This window comes from Zonotrichia leucophrys, chromosome 2 (genome assembly GCF_028769735.1).
Source record: "Zonotrichia leucophrys gambelii isolate GWCS_2022_RI chromosome 2, RI_Zleu_2.0, whole genome shotgun sequence".
NCBI lineage: Eukaryota > Metazoa > Chordata > Aves > Passeriformes > Passerellidae > Zonotrichia > Zonotrichia leucophrys.
Genome location: NC_088171.1, coordinates 84,120,845 through 84,139,767, shown reverse-complemented (window position 1 = coordinate 84,139,767; position 18,923 = coordinate 84,120,845). Strand labels below are relative to the sequence as shown.

General features: G+C 39.4%; 1 protein-coding gene across 5 annotated transcripts in view; it reads left to right on the top strand.

Annotated features, from left to right (window-relative positions):
- The window catches only part of COBL (cordon-bleu WH2 repeat protein), a 160,006-nt gene extending 141,469 nt beyond the window's left edge, over nucleotides 1–18,537 (top strand). For 4 of the 5 annotated variants that reach the window (XM_064705575.1, XM_064705577.1, XM_064705574.1 and 1 more), the window contains 5 exons: nucleotides 5,149–5,252; nucleotides 6,514–8,522; nucleotides 9,136–9,255; nucleotides 11,506–11,760; nucleotides 17,236–18,537. In XM_064705575.1, the coding sequence (XP_064561645.1) occupies nucleotides 5,149–5,252; nucleotides 6,514–8,522; nucleotides 9,136–9,255; nucleotides 11,506–11,760; nucleotides 17,236–17,253 (2,506 nt within the window). In that variant the 3' untranslated portion in view covers nucleotides 17,254–18,537. The remainder of the gene's footprint in view (nucleotides 1–5,148; nucleotides 5,253–6,513; nucleotides 8,523–9,135; nucleotides 9,256–11,505; nucleotides 11,761–17,235) is intronic. The other variant, XM_064705576.1, reaches the window with a different exon arrangement.
- Nucleotides 18,538–18,923: the final 386 nt, after the last annotated feature.

The following is an 18,923-nucleotide window of genomic DNA, read 5'->3' as shown; positions in this document are numbered from 1 at the left end:
CTCAAAACTATGTGCAGTGTTTTTTTTATTTCCTGTCTAAGAATGTAAAAAAGAAGGTTATCTGGTATTCAACAGAATATGACCATGTGCTTTTTCCCTTTCCTAGTTGCCTGCCAATTTCAGAAATCTTGCATCAAACATAAGGGATGACTGCCATCTAACCAGTCCTGAGTTGTTCAGTCTAGAATTTTTAAATTTTAACAGGCTTTGGTTAAAAATTCATTCTCAAGTTCACAGAAGGCAGTAGAAACAGAAAATATCACTGGTCAGGTCATGGCTAGAGTCAGGCTAGGTGACTACAGTGTCCAGCACTTATTCCAGCTGCTCTCCTGCTGCAGTTATATTACTTCCTTGAATAGAAATGAAAAAAAGTTACCTAACCTAAGAAATAGAAAGAATGGAGAAATGGTCTCTAAGATTGTGGGAACAGTTGGTTTATCCAGAAAACAGTTACCTCCACTTTTGAAGAGTACTTTGCTGCATCACTCACACAAATGAATATATAAAAACCCTGAGTTTACTTAATGTCATCTTTCTGGCCAGATTGAATAGCAAGTTGTTTTCTAAAAGCTTCAGCCATACTTCCTACAGCTTGAAATCCTTCAGTCTCTTCTTTAACACCCACTTTTATATATACACAAGGTAGAAGCATTTCTCTTTGCAGCATTTGTGTAAGAGGTGACTATCATGGATTCATTTTAAAGAGGACAAATTTGGATAAATAAAGATGGATTAATGTAATTATCCAGTACCAGACTGGGACGGCTGTCCCAGGGAGGGGAGCCTGAATGTTCCAAAGCCCAGTCTTTGGAACTGGAGGAACCATGTCACTTTTCCATGTAGGTCAGTCCCTCTTACCTGCCCAAGGCTCATGTGAGAAGCTGAATGCTGTCAATGTACCTCACTGTTGTCACTACATCCCTGCATGTCCTGCTGCCCAGTGCGCCTGTATGGATTTGACTTATTTGCAATGGCTCTGTCCTCCCACCCCACCTAGTAACAGGTTCATGGGAGCCATGTTCTCAATTCTCTCAGTGCAGCAAATACTGTGCAAAATGAGTGAGATTGCAAATCACATTCAGTTAACCTGAGACATGTCTGCTACTAGGCTTCTTCTTACCTGCTGCCATTCAGGTAGGACACAAATTTCCCTGTCTTCCACATTAAGTCTAAGAGCCCCAGACACATGTCTGGAATATCCTACATCATTTAAAATGGCACCAAGTATCTGCATTTGGGTACTTGAATGTCTTCCTCCCTCCCATCTCCGCAGTTTACATAGGTCTGTGTTGTCCTTAAGCAGGTGTGGTGGGAGGTGTGGTCTCTACCTCTGGTGCCATACATGAGGCTCACCAGACCTCCCAAGAATGATGACTGATCTGACTTGGGTCAGATTTATCATTTAGGGACCCACAGGTAAACCTGCTTTGACTATAAGAAAATGGCAGCTTTTCTCATTGCAAATCCCTTGTCTTACCACAAGTCTGGGTTTATTTTTTGCAGCATTTCCAGCTAGTTTTACCAGAGAAAGTTCTCTCTTAGAATGTTAACCTTCTCGTAAATGTATGTCTCTCATGGCACTAATTTGGTAAAATGCTGCTGTAAGTTTCATTTTGTCTCCAACTGCGCAAATGACTGCCAAGGAGTAATTAGGCGTTGTAGCCTGAGCTCAGTGGAACATTAAATGCTGTAGTTTAGTAGTCACTTTGCTTCGTTCTGTGCTCTTGCACAAATCTCTGCTAATCTGCATAAGTAATATGTGCGCAGGCTTCCAGGAACCATGCACATTTGCCATTTCGAGCTTGGGCTAAATGCTCACCACCAGTGCTGTATTTTTAGCACCTCATATTTTAACCAGGAAGGCAGCGTAAAGGTTATCAAGTTCTTCCCTAAGTCAAAAAAAAAAAAAAAAAAAAAAAAAAAAACCACTGGTAATGTTTATCCAGAATGAAATATGGTATCGAAATAAGTAATATTTTTCTTGGCTTCTGGCCAGAACAGCTGTCAACAAAAGAAAAGTGTAGAAGGGAAGAAGGCTATGGAAAAAAAAAATTTGAGGCCCTTTTGTTTTCCTTTTCCTGTGAGAAAGAGTCTTCTTAGGCACTTTTGTAAGTCATGTGAGCTACTGGAAACTCCCAGACCTTCACCTCACAAAACACATAGCCCATTCTAAATTCCCAGTGGTAAGAATTTTCAGAAAAGCCCTTGTGATTAATCTGTACCTTCTGGCTTGCTTTATAGGTGAGTTTGGAGATGCATTGAGCAGTAGCTCTTTTTTAGAGATTTAGAAATGCAAAAGAAAATATCTGTTTTTTCTGAAGCTCCCTCTGTAGCAGCAAATAAGAATCCTTTCATTTTCAATGCATTGTTCTTTTTCCTTCAGAAAAATGCTGTGAATTGGATAATATTATCCAGTTGTATAAGTAAAGAGATTGAAGCAGAGATTGAGAGGCAAATTATGTGTAGTCACTGCACAAGTGCTCAGAGGATAATGAAAGAGACCACTGCTGACTGTTGTGCCCAGCAAGAGAGGATCATTTTGCTATGAAAATTCAAAGATTCCCACTGATAGACATGAGAAAAGAACTGGTTGTGTCAGTGCAATGGACCTGTGCTCCATGTTTGAAGCCCAGGAATGCTTGTTCCCATCCCAAATATGGTTTTTTTAGACAAATTTCCCATAAAATTCTCAAGCCTATTTTTTCCTGTAGAAATTCCAGCACAGACAACCTTAGTAATACAGATTTTGGCTGCATTGTAAAGGAGTCAGGCAATAAACAGGGAAATATCATCAGGTAGCAAAAGGGTGGTGAGCTGGCACAGCCTTCATGAAATTAAGTCTCGTGAGTTTACCGATTTTTCTTCCAGGGTTTTGGAAACACCTTCTCCACAGTAGGTCAGAGAATGAGTCTCAGTGTGTGTCACTTACTTGCCTCTAGCTGTGTGCAACTATTCTATAGCAAGACCAGCTATGTAAAGAAGAAAGTGATATTTGCTTTCCATGATGGATAGACTTGTTGCTTAGCTAGTGCACAGTTTGAATGGTTCTCCCATTGTAAATGTTCTCTCTGAGTTTACAAATAAATTGTTTTAAAATGCACTCAGAGTAGAGTATTTTTTATTCATTTTATGAAACTTCCCACTGCAAGAACAATACGAAATTCAGTTAGTTGCTTCTTTCTGCCATCTTCGCATTGGGAGTTTTGTTTGCCAGTCTTCTCTCCCAGTTCAAATGCTGCAAGAAGTGTAAATCTTTTTGTCAGATTGCTCAGATGAGTAATCTCATTGATTTATGGGTGTGTGTGTGTGTTTGTGTGTGTGTGTGTGTGTATGCATGCCTCAGGGTACAGAGGGACTGCAGTCCTGCAGCGCCAGGTGCCTGCACTGGAGACTTTAACTGATTTGCTCCACCATCCTCGTAATCTGTCAGGGGGAAAATTCAGTTCACCATGAATCTTGCAGTGTGGATGCTGAGCCTGAGCATCATAAGATCACACTGGCTTGTGTGGGCATGTTCAGGGTTTGTCACAGCTCAGGTCAGTGGCAGATGTTGGAAGAAATTTTATTCCAGTCACAGCGCACCATGTATCCTCATCTGTATTTAAAACAACCAATACTGATTTCTGTCTTTGATTCCAGTTTAGGAAACTTCTTAGTCATATATCAAGCCTTGTTGTCTTGAATTAATCCCATCTGTGTATTCAGATACACAACAATGTGTGCATGACAGTTTTGTAAGGCTTCCTTGAAGGTGTATGTTGTTGTTTTCATTGATATCGCATACGCAATGTCAGCTTTGTAAGTGCAAGGCGTTTTAGGTAAAAGCAGAAGGATCAGGCTGCAGGACTACTACAAAAGATGTAAAGGAGAAGTGAATGCTTAATAAATAATGAAGTAAAATAAAATCAAATACCTGATGCTTCAACATGTCCTTTCAGTTGCTCCTGGCATGAGCAAGGGAAAAATCAAACAACAAAGTAACGAAAAATTATGCTACAATTTTGGATGAAATTTAAATCAATGTCAGGAAACATGCCTGCATTTTTATTCAGATTACTATTTTAAAGGGAAGAAGAAAAATGGCATTTTTCAGGTAGTGTTTGGTAAACTTACAAAAAAAAAATCTGTCATGTGTTACTGTATCTATGCAATTAAGGGTATGATCTTGAAAAGGGCAAATCTGCTTCACCCAGTTAGAGTTAGTTTAAGTGTGGCTGGAATGGAAAGCGACTTTTTCAATAGATTAATCACAAGGGAAAAGCACAGATACAGTGTCACAGACCACAACATCTTAAATTTGGGTGAGGTAACTGAAAGAAATAAATTGTCCAATGTGAAATTCTAGTTTTGATGATTTGGATAAAAATGATCTGCTGATCAAGATTTTCCTCTAAAAAAAAACGAAAACTGTTGTGTACCAGGTTGCCATACAGGTGGGTTTTTGTTTGGTTTGTTGTTGTTTTATCTTTTTATAGTTTTGAGGGGTGTTTTTAGGATTTATTTTGTTTCATTTTCTTTTTCTTCTCTTCTTTTAAGAAGCCAAATCAACACTTGGCATTCATTCTGATTTCAGACTTGTCTTAGGTCATTGTACAGCTTCATCAGTTTTCTGGCAAAATCAGGTCCCTTGATGTTTCATTAGAAACTGCTTTCACTCCCTCCCACACCTCAAGATACAGAGTGATTGTCTAACAGTACTTTGAGTGTACTTATTTTTCATTACCATGCAATTTTTATTTAATTAAGGTGCACATATATTGTTACAGCAGGTGCACAGGATTGTTAGTGGTCTGCCTTAAAATTGTATGGATGTGCAAAACCTTTGTCCTGGCATATGCTGTGTTTCTCCAGTCCAGCTGAAATGTGTACTTCACACTGAAGCCAGACCATTTCTTTGCAGGCTTTATTAATCGTAATCTTTTGATTACCAGCACACTGGGTTTGCTCAAGCCCCACTGAGATCTTTCCTAGATGTGGATGTGTCAGTACAATGGTTCATGTGTAAGGCTACACATTTTTCATACTTTGGGGAATGAGTCTGAGAACCCAAGTGGGAGCAAAGGGGCTGAAATTACAGTGTGTTTCACAGCAACAGTGCAAAGTGAAAGAAAGGGGAGACACTCAGTGATTTTCTTCTCTTTCCTTTAGCAGGCAAGATGAAGCAACAGCTTTGGCTAAGCATGAGAGTGAAGATACTTTCATTACAGCACAGCTCCACCAGACTTTGGCTGGCCTGGATGAAGATTTAGAAGGTAGGAAAGTATGTGTTACCTCTGAAGTGCCAAAGACAGGGACACAGCCAGTGGATGCAGAATCAAGCTGTACTCTTGAGACATCCTGTATGTTCCTCACTGAGATCAAAGGGAACAACTCAGGAGTGTGAGGTAGAATGTGGTCCTCCCAAAGTGGCTCCTTTGCTTTAGGAGCAGACACCCTTTATAGGCTCCCACTGAATATTTGTCAAACTGCATGTCTGATTGTTGTTGTATTTCAATGTCTTCTACCAAAAAGAGATGAACAGCAGTCAATGGACACATTTTATAGGCCAAATTTAGTATAATTTCACTGACTTCTGTGACTTTTCAGTTGTGAATTTAGCTCTGTGTTTAGTGAAGAATCCCTCTGTCTTTATTTTGTCATTGTGAAGTGGAAAATGATGGCACATTTTTGTACCCAGTGCCTCCTCTATGTTAACAGGCACATTTAAAAGTTAAAATTGGAAAACATGAAACAGTAGGAAGAGATAAAATGTCATATTGAGCTCCTCTTTTTCCTACTGTGAAAAAAACCCCAACTTCTCTATTATTGGTTTGTCAACAAATGACATTGATTTTTTTATTTTTTAACTTCCCATCTTCATTTTAATATTTCTGTGATGGAATTGAGTCTGATTTGATTTCTTGTGAGTTCTCAGACACAGCCATTCCTTAGCTTGTGTTGTAACCTTTGATTTATACCAGCAAATTTGAGAGGATATATAGTCCTATTGCACAATGAGGCTTCTGGAGTCACTGGTGATAAAGGGTGAGAAGAAAGGAGAAAAAACTAAAAGTACTGGTTTTTTCTTCTTTTTTTTTTTTTTGCTTGTTCAAGGAAATCCTTTAGCTGGGCTGTTATTACAAACCAGGTCTGGGAAATATAATTTGGAGTCGCTTGCTGTTTCTTAGAAATGTTTCTACTTTGGAGTCATGTGGTGAAATGTTTATCACTTAGATAAGTTAGTCAAAGATAAGGTATGAACAATAGATGAAATTCTGCTTTCAGCTGCATTTGTGTGTTTCCCACTGGCTGAAGCAGAACTGCAGGAATATTTTGCCGATCCTAATCAGCAACCCAACAATAAGAAGGACCCGGACGTCCCCTTTTTTTTTTAATGCAGGCATAAAAAAAGTCAGTTACTTAATGTGTAACTAAAATGCATGGTTTGCTTAAATTTGTACTGGCTGTTTGTGTAATTTATAGTCATACTGCCTAAGTACTGCTTATATGTAACATTGTGTATGTATTTTGCAGCAGTGGATGGTGTCAGTAACTCTGACTCTGACTACACCAGTGAAGCCTTGAACCCACATATAAGAAAAGTTGAGGCCGCCCAAGATGTTTCCATTTCTGTTCCAGTAACAATCATAGATGATGGTCCAGAAATTACCATCTCTAACTCATATGAAAATCAAGAGGTGGAGATTAAGGTTTCACAGAACATCTCAGCGGACTCTGTTAATGCAAGAAACTTCACAAATAAAAACAACAATGCAGGCTCCTTTGATAAGGGACACACAGATGGTGGAGCTGTATACAAGGACCTAATATATCAGCAACCATCTGAAAATGAATTCATTCACTTGCCTGTGGAACAGAGGAGAGATATGTTTGAATCTCTCACATCCTCCTTTGAAAAAAGAAATGAAAAGAACTTAAGACTGGAATCCTCTCCTAAACATGGTGTGAAGTCTGAGGAATGTAAATCCAAGCTGAGTCCATCTCACTCCAAAGCCACGGTAGATATCAGTACAGCAAAAGAGAAGCTAAGTCCAGTTAATGAATGTGGTAGCAGGGAGAGATCTCTGAAAAAAAGTAAGTCAGAGTTAGAAATCAAATGGCCACCAGCAAAAAAAACAGAAATAGAAGTCCCATCAACACCCACGTGGTGTCAGCGTGCCCAGAATTCAGGATCAAGTTACGAACCTAAAATGGGCATGACAACATTTAAAGTTGTCCCTCCCAAACCCGAAGTAAGACATTTTGATAGAGGAGTTTCAGTCTCCACTGGTGCCATTAAGATAGATGAACTGGGCAATCTTATAGGCCCAAACACCAGTGTCAGTAAGCTTGTACAAGGTTTTTCTCCTGATGAAAGTGAGGAAATTCATATTGGGAGAGTGAAGGCATTCTGGAGGTCAAGTTCTATGGAAAAGCAAAGTGATGACTCTGCTGAGCATTTTCCTAAAAAGTCAGCAGTCACCACAAACTCTAAGCCCTTTACTATAAAACATGAACACAAACCTGTCTGTCTTTCAGCTCCAAAACCTGCAGCACCACAAACTGTTACTACCCAGGTAGCTGAAAGACAATCTGAGATTGAGAGGCCCAAACCAACTCTTTCAGTTACCCAGCCCCAGGTAACACCATTAGCAGCCCCAGCTGTTAGTAAGGACAAGCTGGAACTCCCGTTCGTAAAGCCACACAGGAGAACTTCAAGCCAGTATGTTGCCTCTGCCATTGCAAGACATATCAATGCAACTACCTTTAAATCTGACACTATGGAATATAATGAGAAAGATGAAAACAAGCAAGGGGCAGGAGAGGTTAAGAATGAAGCGGAAGTTTCACCGAAAAGATGTATTATTGTGGCCAAATATAGCCCTGTGGAAACAGAATCAGCAGAAACAAGAGAAACCCTTTCAAGTATTTTTGCTTGCAGTCAGAAAGCATCCCACAGGTTTACACCTGGTGATAATTCTGGCACGGAAAACAAAGTAGTTAATATCAGGGCACCAAATCAAGCAACTCCTGTGAGTTTCTATAAAAAGAATGCCAGTGTCCCAATTACTAAATCCTCTTCAAAGGATAACAACAGTGCAGAAGATGATCATGGTTTAAACAGCAAGCAAAGTGTAGCAGAGAAAAAGACTGTGTTTGACCAGAAGTGTGAGACTTTGACCCATACTAATTCAGCCTCATCCCTCAAGTCTCCTGATCTCCAAGGAGCCCCATCCTCTTTCAGCTCGTCTTTACGAGTCACTAAATGGCGTCCCACTAATGGTGTACAAGTTGGTTCACTTAAAGCTTCACCTGAGCTAAATGGTGCAGCAGCAAATGCAGAGTCAGAACAGGAGGAGAAACCTGATGATTCAGATGTTAATACTGTTGGTGAACTGGATATTAATGTGCAGACCAATATTTTTGGACCAAAGAAGAAGTTCAAACCTGTCATCCAAAAGCCAGTTCCAAAAGACACATCATTGCACAGTGCCCTAATGGAAGCCATTCAAACAGCAGGGGGAAAGGAGAAACTCAGAAAGGTAAAGTGGAAACCTTTTTTTAACCTGATCAGACTGCAGAGCCCTATATTCACCCTGTCAGACACCAGAGGTTTGGTAACTTTTACAGCTGCTGGTGAGCCGGAGAACGCAAGGCATTTGAAAAATTTATAATGGCAAAGTGCAGACCAGGCTGCTGCTTATTCTGCACATCCTGGATATTATGCAACATCATGGCTGCTGCACTAGCTGGGTAGGCAGAGGGTGCATAGACACAGATAAAAGAGAGGTAATGAGGTTAGTCTAAGAGCCAAACCCTCATTTCAGTGTGTTATGTAAAAACAGGAACACACAACATGGAGAAACTTGTAAATATCTGCAGTGAAAGAAAATTGCATTTTGTTTTACTAGGGTTTAATAATGTGCCACTGACTTCATGCTCAGGGGATATGGACTGCATCTCCAAGTACAGCATTACTGTCTACACATACTCTTACTGTGCAGTGTGAATAAGGTTTTACAAGCAGGCCCAATAAAAGACAAACTGATTAGTCTTCATAATTTGCATTCTGGTACAATTGCCAAAAAGTGTTTCCAAGATATCTCTAAGTAAATATCTAATAACAATGTGAGGTTTATTCCCTCCATATTCTAGGTTTCAAATGGTGCATTAAATGGCAATCACGGGAAACCCTCATACACTGAGCCAGAGAATGAGCGCTCAGCCCTACTAGCAGCAATTAGAGGCCACAGTGGCACCTCAAAGCTAAAAAAGGTAAGGAATCAGGATGGTAAGTGATCTTTGAAGGCCATTCTATTCCTTCTGAGTGTTTTGAATAAACCCAAATATCCCACAAATTAAGCATTGTGCTGCAAAGACAGAAATTGAGGGGCCAACCATGTGACAGAAGACCACATCTTACTTAGGCAGACAGCACAGCAGGTTCAACCCTATTCTCTGCTATAGAATTTAAAGGTCTTTCAAATAGTGTGCTTTTAGCTTACAAAGAAGCATGTAGAAATCCAAACCTATTACAGGGAATGTACATAAAAGACATCAAATGTTCATAATTTTCACATTTAGGTGGAATCTTTTTCTAGAATTGTTTTGGTTGGAAAGGATTTAAGCATTATCTAGTTCCAGCCCCTCTGCCTTGGGCAGGGACTTCTCCCTTTAGACCAGAATGCTCAAGGCCCCATCCAACCAGCCCTTAAATACCAACAGGGATGGGGCATCCACAGCTTCTCTGCACAGAGAAGCTGTAGTTTAGGAGTTTGCAGTTGGATTTGTATATTTGCATTACCTACTCTATGTATCCAATCCCATCTTCCTGAAAACACACTAGGGCTTCTTCATACGTGCTGTGTATCTGCTAACATGGTGCAAGTTGTATGCAAGTAATTGATATTGATGTTTCATCAACATTCACCACAGCAGGATGATTCCTTCTCTCTGAAAGATTATCTAACCATTAAAGCATTTCTTATTCCTAATAGCCAAAACCTGCATTGTTCTAGCCTTAGTTTTCACTCAGTTGACTAATCTGGCCAAAGATGTGTCCTTGGCAAGGAGGTTCCCCTTTCCCTCGTGCAATGACTCAGTTCATTAGCACATATCCAGATAGCTGGCATGAGATAGAAAAATTCTCTTGCCTGTGTTAGGAAATTACTTCACCCCTCAAATATCCTACTGCCCTTGCTGCAGGTAGGGCACAGCTTCCTCTGAGCCTGTGAGCGGGAGCTAAGCAGCAGCAATCTTCACACATACTTAACTGCATTCTGCATTCATTAGGAATAAATAGCAATTTGTGTAAAAGAGGCTCTGACAATGAAGTCATCACTGATAGTTTTTTGAATACTTTCCTCTGGCAGAGAAGTTTTTGCCATGATTTTAAAGGAAGTCACCTAGAAACCATATGCTTTTTCACACCATGTCACCTGCACTAGTTAAATCGGTGTGTTTGTGTGTGTACAGGGCACTGTACAGATGTGGTGTCCTTTTCAGGTTGTCTGAAATGTTTGCCTTTTATGTAACATGACATGATGCTCATATATACATTGTGTGAATATATATGTATAGGAAAGGAATATAATACAGGAACTCTCTGTGGATTATTTTAGGGGAGATGACCCCTTTAATTTTTCACCACAGAAGCTGTGCTGCAGTTTGTCTGAGAAATGAATTATAATGGATCTGCTTGGAAACCTATTTGGCCCATAGTACTGAATTTCTTAATAATTGCTGAATCATTGTAATTACCAACAATTCATCATGATTGTTACCAGTAATAATGGAAAAAAGTATCTCTTGACACAGTTGATGGAAAAGCTGGCTTAGTCTAAAAGACTGTCTTCTTTGCCTGCATGCATTTAAAGTAGGATGAGTTTCCAAGCTGGTAATTTGTGCAGAAATTTTAGTTTCTGAAATTCCATAGAAATACACTTGGAAGAATTATCAATTGATTTTGTCCTCAGTGCTTTCACGTAGCTCTCTCTGGTATTTTTTTTTTTTAAGTATGGCTGGAAACTTTAGGTTTAATGGCTTTTTTTTCAGTGAAGCTATGTCTGAGAGCTCAGATCTGGAAGAGCTTCCCTGTCATCTGAGATTATTTCTGTGCAGCCCAGACTGCAAAAAGTAATCATATTCCTGGGTGGCTACTGCAGCCTTAATATATCTTCCTGATTCCAAAACCCTTGTGGTTGTTTCCAAATTAATACCAAGTCCAGCTTTCTCTCTTACCTTACATGCCAAGAAGAGTTACAGGATGCTGAAGCTCACAGTAAATAAAGATTGAGTTTCTGAGACAGATTCAATGCCAAGTCCTCGATGCTGGTAATCAGCCCAGCTGGGTGATGTGAGTGAGTAGTAACAGATGTTCAACCCCATGAGCAAACAAAAGTACTATGGGTTTTACATCATCCAAGAAAAGTGAAATCGGGGTACTGAAAGTGAATCTAATGTCAAATAATTACAGTTTAGCCATGCTTGATATTAACCCCCTTCTTTCAACTGCATGATGAGCAGATCTCCTCATTGGCCTCTCAAGAGCTGCAGCGTTTGAGGGATGCAGAGCGGTCCTTGCAGAAGGCAGAAGACCTTCAGCAAGAGCAGCTGTGTATCCCACCTGCCCCTGCCCAGCCACCACCACCACCTCCCATGCAGCTGTCAGCAGCAGCAGCTCCTAAATCCTCTGCCACCGCTTCAGGTAACCCAATGGAGGCAAGGCAAGCCCTGTTGGAGGCCATTCGCTCTGGCGCCGGAGCAGCAAAGTTAAGAAAGGTAAATGCACTTTTGTATTTTACAGTGGATGAAGCAACCTATGCTTGCTGTGTTTTCAGAATTATTGTTAAGATGTTCTAGGCAGACATTTCTTTATTCCATCAGAAGGAGGTACATGCACTATTTCCTCTGACTGAATCAAAGATCAGGAATGTATTTGAAACCTTTGAACAGCTAATGAAACACACCCATGCATATATGCAACCATGTGAACAGACAATGTGTTTTATTAAAGAGACCATCAAGAGCATGACTATAATTTCATTTTCATGATCTTTTCATTCTGTATTATCTGGGATAATACTGGATGTCCTTTAGACAAGGTGAGCCTAAGAAAGATCAGATATGAGACCCTGAAGCAAATTTATAAATAAATATTCTCTGCTGACTTCTGCAGTGTGTCCTAGACATTGATTCCCAGCACTTAAACCTTGATCACATGTGCTGAGAGCTGTCAGTGAAACTGTGAGGTCAATTTAATGTCTGCCTGAACTTTATTAATTGAATTGTGTGTGTTTCACTTTTGTGGTTAGATGTGAATCGGTCAGCTCCCAGATGACTAAACGCTCAGTTGCCTGTGTGTGATTTTTGGAGTAACTTTACTTATCTCTTTGATCAAATTTCGTTCTTCCCAATCTCAAGTTATACTGTGTTTCTTGGGAAAGAGAAGCAGATCAATTGTCCTGAGTGGAGGCATCCCAATATTGCACTCCAGTATCCAAGAGTAGACTTTGATCCAGGGACTTGAAGGAATGTAGAAAAGCAGATATAGTTTTCCCAACACATGAGTTATCTGTTACCAACCATAAATGTGTAAACAGACTTTAATCTTCCTTACTTTTCCTCATTTAAATAATTTTAAAATGCACTCAAATTTTAATATTCAGAAGTTGTCAAAACAACAATCCAGTTTCTGATAAACCAGAAATTCCACAGAATCAGACAAATGGCACAAAACAAAGCTGTGTTTCAGGGGAATTTACGTCAGCACGATCTGATTACATCAGGAACCTGGATGTGCAGTTAATTTTTCATGTGAAAAATTACATCTATGTTATGCATACAATTATGAGGAGCAGCTGAGTTCACACTTGGTTTGTTCAACTTGGAGAAGGCTGAGGAGCAACCTCATTGCAGTCAGTGCTTTCCTTGAGGAGGGCAGCTGAGGGGCAGGCACGGACTCCTCTCTGTGGTGGCCAGCAATAGATCCCAAGGGAATGGAATGCAGCAGTGTGAGGGGAAGTTTCTTCAGGAAAAGGTTCTTCCCCCAGAGGGTGGTTGGGCACTGGAAAAGGTTTCCCAGGGAACTGGTCACAGCACCAGCCTGACAGAGGTCAAGGAGCAACTGGATGATGCTCCTAGTCATATGGTTTAGTTTTAGGCATTCCTGGGAGGAGCAGGGAGTTGGACTCAGTGATCTTTATGGGTCCCATCCAATCTGAGAAATTCCATGATTCTAAGACTAAAAATTATGAAGAAGTCAGGCCTTTATTTCCCGACTTGACCAATTGACAGAAAAAATGGGACTTGGACTTTGAAGGGCACTTAATGCAGTTGTTTTCTAGATACTTCCAAATTTCTTGTTCTTCCAACTGCATTGCTCTTGCAGAAGTCTCTGAGGGAATCCATAGCTCTACTCATGAAAACAAGTCTTTATCATATCTTTGGGGATTTATTTCATAACACTTGGATAACCAGTGCAGGTCATGAAAGTACACCAGCTAGACTGATGTATTCTGCTAAATACTGTGCCTGTCTTGTCTCATTTCCAAGACAGAATAATTTTTGCTACTTTTGACATTGAAACAACAGAAGAGTACATTTCATTATATAGGTCTCTTATGAAAATAAAAGAGAGCAGTGTTTTGTCCAAGACAGAGTATGATTTTCTTATTACTGTGCTGTCCTTCCAGATACTGGATATGCAAGCTAGTCTTATGTGTGCCAAAGTCATCATGACACTTTGACGTCTGAGATCTCATGCCCTTGATAACTGATTAAAGTAAAAATAGTCAGATTTCTGAAAAAGCTTTCTATCCAGTGTGTTTTAATATCTCTTCTAGTATGCATTATATGGTGAGCCAAATTCTGATCCTTCCCTGCAATTAGACAACTTGGTGAGAGCAAAAGTTGAACCCATAGAGGACTGTGAACACATAATAGCTGAATATCAAGATTTTCTTCCTTTACCCGTGTCTAAGGAAAACTGAGTTTTTTGTAGGTGGTGGCTGACAGGTTGCTTTGTGCCAGGGCTGAAGCAAATTTTTTCTTTGTTTTGCCTCCTCTGTCAAAGTTCTGTGATGGTGTGATTTGGAGATGGGAGCACAGCACTGTTTTTGGCTTTGCTTCCTGGAAGACTTTGGTTGCAGCAACTAGGCAGCAGAGTAGGTAGTTCAGTTCAGTAATGGCATCTGTTTCTCTTCCATTGTCTTCTCAAAGTCTTCTGGGACAAAGACTTCTGACAGCAAAGTCATTTATTTAGCTAATATTGTGAAGAACTGGGAAAAATCTGTGTTGCTGACAGCAAAGTCGTTTATTTAGCTAATATTGTAGAGGGCTGGGAAGAATCTGTGTTGCATAATTATGCGTGACTCGGTGCTTATTTATGTGGGGTTAGTTGCAATGGAAGTAGATCAAACATAGCTGTCATGGGAAGCCAATGTAAAAAGCAACCAATTACCTAGATAAGGAGCATCCCAACAAACATTTGAGCTCAAGTATTATCTGTGAAAAGGCAACTCCTCCACTCCTCCCCTGATTACACAGCTGTTTGCTAAAGTCATGAACTTTAGGGTTAAAAACTTCACTGTGCAGGAAATGAGGAGAGAAGTTGCTGCAGGCTGACCTTGCTTAGCTGAGAGTCAGGGTCTGCACAGCACAGTCTCTAATTGGGTCAGCCAAAAGAAACCAGAGCAGAAATAGATGCTTGAGGGAAATGCCAAGTATAGGTAAGATAGTATTTGCATAGCTCTCGTCTCTCTTCCTTAATCCGTTTTTTGGAGTACTGTGTCTGTTTGGGCAAATAAATCACTCTTTGTTTTGAAGAAATAGCTTTCAATTGCGCTCTTGCTGTTCACAGACTCCTGAAGGAAAATTCTTGCAGATACCAAGCCCATTTGAGCCTGCTCAGTCAAGTGGTTCATCCCTAGTGCAGGGCAGTTCAGAGACCTGCCAGAAAGCAGTTAAACTACAGATCCACCCCAAAAGAAAAGGAGACATGGATGTATTACAGGAATGGGATGAATTTACCAGTCTGGAGAAGACCTGACAGTGTGCAAGGAAGTGACCCTTTTCTTCACTTTTTCAAATGATCTGTCAAGGAACCTGACAGGTGTTCAACACATCCAAAGTACAACAGCAAGTCAGGGAGGTGGCATCAAGTAAAGCCACCATCCAGGATGGATTCCCTGGTGCCTTTGGTGGTTACTTATGAGAAATGAACATGTCTCACTAGCAAGGAGGCTGTCCCAGCCAAGGGATCTGCCACACGAACAAAGGAGAATCAGCTGATCTAGGAAGTAAACAGCTCATCTGAGACCAAATTTTGGCTAATTCTGGTGGACAGAACTCAGGTCATAGAGCTGTACTATTTAACGTTCTGATTTTAAAAGTAGTGTTTTCCTTAAATTGTGTCAAACAGTATCATATAGTTAAGATCTCTATATGCAGTTTTCAACTTCCTATTTGCCATCTCATAAAATGCAAAATAATGCAGCTAGATGTCTGAAATTCTCTATATAAAAGGATGTGTGTTTTTCTGCTTATGTAACTTGCCTTGGGATTTACCATGACTATTTGTGGATAAAAACCATAACTACACATGCAAATAACCCATTAGATGTCTAGCTGTAGGTATAGTTACAGCACAAGTCCATGCAGGATTAAAAATCTTACTCAACAAAGGGAAGCTATAACAGTTGCTTTAGCTTATATGCCATAACTCTCTGTACTCAGAGATTTGGTAGAAATATTGCAGAGGAATTTGTCTGAACATGGTGGGGAAAGCGAGTTATATCTCTGAAGAATAGGCTGTTGCTCTTGGTAAAGTGATTGCTTCAGACCACTTTTTAATGGTATGTGCAAGGGAGATCCTGCAGATTCCATGTATTTTCCAATAAAGATTGGAGTTGCACCGAAGTAGCCTTTTCTGTTTGTTCACTGAGATTTTTAAAAACTAATTTGGCTCCATCACAATTCCCACAAGCATTCATGGTGATGTTTGGCATCGGCATTAGGTCACGTCAGCTCTTGATACGTGCAGTGTATCATTCTGTTGGCAATCAAAGGAGCCAGGTAAGATAATTACTGCACCAATTGCAAGGAGTCCCTGTGTTCTCTGGGATAATTTGGAGTTGGTTGTCAACAAGTAACGCGTCGATCGGAATTATGTCATGTTCAGTGTCTTCTAGGAAGCATGACCTAGTTCCATACCTTTATGTCAAGCCATGGACTATTCTTCTCACATAAGCAGAGAAGTATAATTGTGAATGAACAAATACTGCTTCTCATTATCAGTATCTGTGAGTGCAATGAAAGAAATTACAGACTCAAAGCCACAGTTGATGTATGATTTGGTGTGCTGGAAATGAGGCAGGAGGCCCAATGATAAGGTTGACCAAGCTTGATATACAGGTAGTCAAATGAGCTTATAAAGTGATTCTAGTTCCCATGCACAGTGAGAGGCAGGCATTTGCATGCTGTTACTCTGTTTGAATTGGAAGATAAAACAAAATTTGAACTCTTCACCTTGCTAGTAATTTATACCATGACCTATTTTTTCCCTCAAGAGTTAGGGTCAAAATGGAAAATTTAGACTTGATCAAATACATTATTCCAGCTTTTGTGGTGACCTTAATGTATATCTCTCTGATAGAATCAAAGCTTAGTAACTTTGAATTTGGAAGAACACCTTAGCATATGTATTTAAAATAACTAATATGCTTAGATGACCCGAGGACTGGGAAGGAAGATAAGCATTTGTGTGTGTTTCCTGAATCAAAGCCACCGGGAGTTTCCTTCATTCAATCAGAAAGCAAAGTACTCATTAATTTATTTTCATGGCCAGTGACAGCTAACCAATAGAGAGTAGACTTTGACTGTTGATGTTGCATTAGGTGCGACAGATGTAAAAGATGCCTCTGCAAAAGATATTGAATACTTGCAGCCGGGGCTTCTGTTCATTCCACAAAATGAAGGAATTTCACAGAAAAATGCATTACCTATGTTCCAGAAATAACACAATTGCAAACATAATACCTAAGGATGTGTGAGGTGTGGGTTTTTAGGGAAAGATAGCACTTTTCATTAAACCAAGTGATATAGCTAGGAAAAAAGGCACATAAGCTTAAGTAGTCTCAAGGAGCAGATGAAGAAACCAAGCTTGAATCAGCCCCACGGGAGAATGTTTGGTTAACAATGTCAACAGTTGGAGGTTTAAAAATATCTTGAATGATCATGTGCTTTTCTTTGTTACAGGTCCCTCTGCTTGTTTGAATCATGTAAAAAGAATAGGTAACTGGAAAATCTAACCCCGTATGCACCCATAATCATCATTCAAAGTCTGAAGTGGCAAAAAACATCAAGAAGTTTAGTTTATTCTCTTGACTACAAGCCAAAATAAGTTGTAGTTAATTTTCTGTGTGTTCCTGCATAATGGTTCTAAGGGGAAAATATGTTGCTCTGCTGTAAAGCTTCTGTGCCAAGGAATTGTGTTTTGCCTCTGAATATTTAAGGTTGCCAATAAACTATTCTTGTTGGCAGGTTAATAAGAATATAAACACTGTGCAGTCCTGTGTTAATACTTAATTGTGTTTATGGGCAAAACTAAAAACTTTGCTAGCTATCTGAAAAGTAATACTCATTTCCAGCTGTTAAAAATATATAACTATTTCAAACTGTTCACTTGCTTCTTTTTTGATTTCACGAAGGGCTGTAAGCGATTAGGGTGAAAACCAGAGTAAAGATCTATAAAAAAAAACAATCACAAGAAAAACGTTATGATACCTAAATTGTCATGTGCTGGGGTCACTGGTTTTTAAAATAAAATTAACTTTGTATCTCTGCTGGAGCTCTGAGAAAGCAGGCAATCAATAATGGATGTGAGACAGTGTCTATTGAAAAGTTACTTATGGGGTATGACGTATAGAATGCTAATGTGCAGAGATATGCTGAACCCTGGTAACAAACATGGAACTTCAAAAATATTGAGCCACCTTAAAGGATCTCTATTTGCAACAGACTGTGAAGGTTATAAATATGATTCAGAGTATAGAGGTCGAAGATGTAGAATTCATTCTGCACTGTAAAATGAAGCAGAGCTGGTTTATGTCAGTAACCAGGACTTTTGTTGTCTATTGTTCAGGTCATGCATAAGTTGGCCCTTGGTTTCTAATGTGTATGGCTGTTGTATGTTGTCTCACAAGTATTTATAGCAGCATCTTTTTCAAATGTTAACTACTTTGGTAGTTGTTGATGTACATATTTTGAAAATATTTCATTTAATTGATTAACTTAAAAAGGACAAATGAAAATGCTTTTTCACATTTCCTATATTGTAATGAATCTGAAGAAGATGAAGTTTGTACATTTACATTTTTATAATCACAGACTACAGCAGTGGCAGATTTTTTTCTTTAAGCTGGAATTTAAAATGTATAGCTATGGACTGTTGAAAGCACGAGAATATTTAGCCATCTGCATTTAATGTGACTATATATTCTAAATTATAAAATATTGATGTCTGTTAGTGCCACAAATAAAAACAAAATCAAAACCTGACATGACTTTAAAGGCTCCTTTTTTTGTTAAATATTTGCCATTTACTGAAAGAAATTGCAACTAGAAATGGACTTTAGCAAACCAGTATGCTGAGCTCAGTATGTCAAGTCTAATGAAAATATCTCAAGCCAGGAAAGTGCTCACAGCTAACAGTTTAGAAGTGCAGTAGAAATCACCATCTAGGATCAATATGTGAGTTATATACACTTCAACAATGATGGAGTACTGGTAATGTTCCATTTCCTCATTAGGGAAGCTTACAAATTCAGAATTAAGGTGCTCAGTTGTACTCTATGATAAATAAGATCACCTCTGTTGATTGTGATTATCCTTATTTTGCCTTTAAAGTTTTCTCAGTGTGCTAGACATCAGAGGCACTACCATGT